This window comes from Protopterus annectens, chromosome 3.part1 (genome assembly GCF_019279795.1).
Source record: "Protopterus annectens isolate FY-2018-M chromosome 3.part1, PAN1.0, whole genome shotgun sequence".
Taxonomy (NCBI): Eukaryota; Metazoa; Chordata; order Ceratodontiformes; family Protopteridae; genus Protopterus; species Protopterus annectens.
The window spans coordinates 1,752,373,311-1,752,373,960 of NC_056732.1; the positions used below are offsets into that span (position 1 = coordinate 1,752,373,311).

Genomic DNA, 650 nt, shown 5'->3' on the forward strand with positions numbered 1-650 from the left:
CAACAGCTTGCTTTTTGCTCAGGTCTTACCTCCAGCTTCATGATTTCCTTTTCAGCTTTTAGTACCGCAAACCACACTGTTTGTAGACTCACACAACTATTGCCTGTCAAACCTGCAGGTCAGAGAACCATAGAAATCCTTTTCCTTTTATAATTTCATGCAGAGTTGCTGCCTTTTTTTCACTACTTCCTGACCATCACTTAAATTTGTCCCCCTTACTGTTCAGAGAGGTTTATTAATATTCATAACATAAGCCTTTAATGGGCATGAAGGAGGAAGTGCTTGTCTAAACATTTAAAGCGGTAGCCTCCGTATACAACTGAGCACAAAGCAGCCACGTCTAACTTTTTACTTTCATGAATTTGTACTGTACTTTGTACAGTCTTCAGGATCTGATACATTTTTTCTGATTTTTCTTCAGCTACAGCTCTTCAGATCAAGTTTAGTTTAGTTATCTGATCTCAAAGTCAGTATGTTCTGTTTGCCTAGTGTGTGACAGAAACAGAAAGGATCAGACAAGCTGCAACTATTATTATAATTTTCACCAATAGATCTAAGTTTAATTTCACAGACACTACTTTTATTTATGGCAATGACCTAGTAAGAAACCTACAATGTTTATGTCTTAGTTAAAGACATACCAAGGATGC

At 36.9% G+C, this 650-nt stretch overlaps 1 protein-coding gene across 1 annotated transcript in view; it reads right to left on the reverse strand.

The window, feature by feature from the left end:
* LOC122798658 (zinc finger protein 664-like) overlaps positions 1–179 on the reverse strand; it is a 158,047-nt gene extending 157,868 nt beyond the window's left edge. Inside the window, exon 1 of the mRNA XM_044067744.1 lies at positions 30–179. Coding sequence (XP_043923679.1) covers positions 30–41 — 12 coding nt within the window. The 5' untranslated portion in view covers positions 42–179. The remainder of the gene's footprint in view (positions 1–29) is intronic.
* Positions 180–650: the final 471 nt, after the last annotated feature.